The sequence below is a fragment of the Trachypithecus francoisi genome, unplaced genomic scaffold (genome assembly GCF_009764315.1).
Source record: "Trachypithecus francoisi isolate TF-2019V2 unplaced genomic scaffold, Tfra_2.0 Lachesis_group11, whole genome shotgun sequence".
NCBI lineage: Eukaryota > Metazoa > Chordata > Mammalia > Primates > Cercopithecidae > Trachypithecus > Trachypithecus francoisi.
Genome location: NW_022681456.1, coordinates 88891569 through 88894218, shown reverse-complemented (window position 1 = coordinate 88894218; position 2650 = coordinate 88891569). Strand labels below are relative to the sequence as shown.

General features: G+C 43.1%; 1 protein-coding gene across 2 annotated transcripts; it reads right to left on the bottom strand.

Annotated features, from left to right (window-relative positions):
- Positions 1-320: 320 nt before the first annotated feature.
- Positions 321-2388, bottom strand: LOC117090245 (tropomyosin alpha-3 chain). Of its 2 annotated transcripts, XM_033222335.1 has the most exons (2): positions 2224-2291; positions 321-2089 (listed from the first exon to the last, which is right to left on the bottom strand). In XM_033222335.1, the coding sequence occupies exons 1-2, from the start codon at positions 2289-2291 to the stop codon at positions 1609-1611; spliced, it is 549 nt and encodes a 182-aa protein (XP_033078226.1). In that variant the 3' UTR covers positions 321-1608. The 2 variants fall into 2 exon arrangements, with proteins under 2 accessions (XP_033078226.1, XP_033078225.1); XM_033222334.1 differs by having other exon boundaries at positions 321-2388.
- Positions 2389-2650: the final 262 nt, after the last annotated feature.

Sequence of the window (2650 nt, the reverse complement as noted above, 5' to 3'; positions counted from 1 at the left end):
TTCTTGGTTGATGTCAGAGAAATGCTTTAGTGGGGATGGCAGTGTCCAGAAGAGTTCCATAATATAATGGAAATGGTTTATACAGGATCATGCCACCTGAAAATATAGTCAGCCCTCAGTATCAGTGGGGGAACTGGTTCCAAGACCTCCAGTAGACACCAAAATCCTTGGATGACCAAGTCCCTTATATCAAATTGTGTCATATTTGCATATAACCTATACACATCTTTCTGTATACATTAAATCAACTCTAGATTACTTATAATACCTAATACAATGTAAACAATTGTTTTACTGTATTATTTTTTCAATTTGTCTTCTTTTTTTTTTTTTTTTTTGGAGGGACTGGTTCTTTATTTCAAAAAGACACTTGTCAATATTCAGTATCAAAACAGTTGCATTATTGATTTCTCTTTCTCCCAATCGGCCCCAAGGAGACCACATCAGAGAGTAACATTTTAAGGCAATAAGCTGCAGGATGTACACCTAAACAGACCTCCTAGAAACCTTACCAGAAAATGGGGACTGGGTAGGGAAAGAAATTTTAAAAGATCAACAAACTGCCAGCCCACAGACTGCAGAGGCTGTCACAGCCAGATGGGGTGGCCAGGGTGCCACAAACCCAAAGAAGCAAAGTTTCAAAATAATATAAAATTGAAAAAGTTTTGTACATAAGCTATTCAAGATTTCTCCAGCACTGACTGATACAAAGCACAATGAGATGGCACTTCTAGAGACAGCAGCTTCAAACCCAGAAAAGGGTAATGAGATGAGTTTCACATGGCTACATCAGTGGCAAAAACACAATCTTCTTTCTTTCTTTCAAGGAGGCAGGAAAGCAATTAAGTGGTCACCTCAACGTAAGGGGGACATGATCCATTCTGTTAAACAGTTGGGAGGGGGTAGAGATGGGACAAAATTTTGGTCTCAGAGGTCTTATCATCTTAATTTGGTCACTTCTAATGAAAAAAAAATAAAAATAGAAATAACATTATCCAAAGATATCTTAAAGCTGGAAACTTGAACAGCACATTCTTTTGTTTTTGTTGTTTGGCTAACTCCTCCTGGAATCACCTTTCTGGTTTAGCTAGTACTTTCTACAGAGCAATGAGGTTTCCCATAGTGGAGTCTCCCTGGGCTCTGTTTGGCTCTCAGTAAGGCAGGCCTATACCTTTTCCTCTCCTCTATGGAGAAGGGAATATGCACTAAGGTGAAAAGTCACCTTCCAAAAGTGAGAAAGGGATTCGATTGCTGCTTCAGGGCTGTAGAATTATTTGGAATGTTTTACAAATGTTTGCTACAAAACAACAAAAAGGTAATTACAAAATGTGTACATCACAACATGCTTTTTAAAGACATTATGCATTGTGCTCACATTCCCTTAAATGTTGTTTCCAAAGGTGCTCAGCCTCTAGTCCAGCTGGAATGTCCGGGAAGAGGCAGAGACAGTTTGGCGAAAAAGACACAGGGAAGGAGGGGGCGACAAAAGGAGAAAGCAGCCTTCCAGTTAAAGATCAGCCCTCAGTTAAAGGTCAGCTTCCGGCACGCTGGCCTCAGGCAGAGTCTGGGTCAGAGGGAGGAGCAGCAGCAGGGTGGGACTGGGGCGTTCTACATCTCATTCAGGTCAAGCAGAGTCTGGTCCAGCATCCTTTGTGTACAGAGGTACTCCTCTTTGGTGCATTTCAGCTTATCTTCCAAGTCATCAATTGTCTTTTCCAGCTTGGCTACCAATCTCTCAGCAAACTCAGCACGGGTCTCTGCCTCCTTGAGTTTATCAGTAAGAATCTTGATCTCTTCCTCATATTTGTCTTCTTTTTGAGAGTACTTTTCTTCAGCAGCACTCAGACACTTCAGGTTCTGGTCCATCAGTCTAATCTGCTCATCCATCTCTCGGCAACGGGACTCTGCCAGCTCAGCTCGTTCCTCTGTGCGTTCCAAGTCTCCTTCAATGATCACCAACTTACCAGCCACCTCTTCATACTTCCTATCTGCCTCTTCTGCAATGTGCTTAGCTTCTTTGAGTTGGATTTCCTGGAGTTTCATCTTTTCTTCATCTTTTAAGGCCCAGTTTTCAATAACCTTCATACCTCTCGCACTCTCATCAGCAGCTTTTTCCGCTTCTTCCAGTTTTTGCAGGGCAGTGGCCAGCCGCTCCTGAGCACAGTCCAGCTCCTCTTCAACCAGCTGGATCCTACGATTCAAGGAGGCCACCTCAGCCTCAGCCTGTTCCCGAGCCCGCCTTTCTCCCTCAACTTTTCGTTGGAGGTGCTCAGCTCGCTCCTCTGCATCATCTGCCTGCTGCTGCAGAACCTGGATCTTGCGCTTCACCGCCTCGATGGTGGTGATCCCAGCCATGGTGCCCACCCAGCTACTGCTTGCGCTCCCTTCAATTTGTCTTCTTGTTATTGTATTGTTTTTACTTAAACAAAATTTTTATTTTTAATATTTAAAAAATTAATTTTAAGTAGAGATGGGGGTCTCTGCCCAGGCTGATCTCAAACCCTTGAGCTGAAGCAATCCTCCTGCCTTGGCCTCTGAAAGAGCTGGGATTACAGGTGTGAGCAACTGTGCCTGGCCTCTTTACTTTTTTCCAAATATTTTTGATTCATGGTTGGTTAAATCTGTGTATGCAGAACCCACACATACAAGG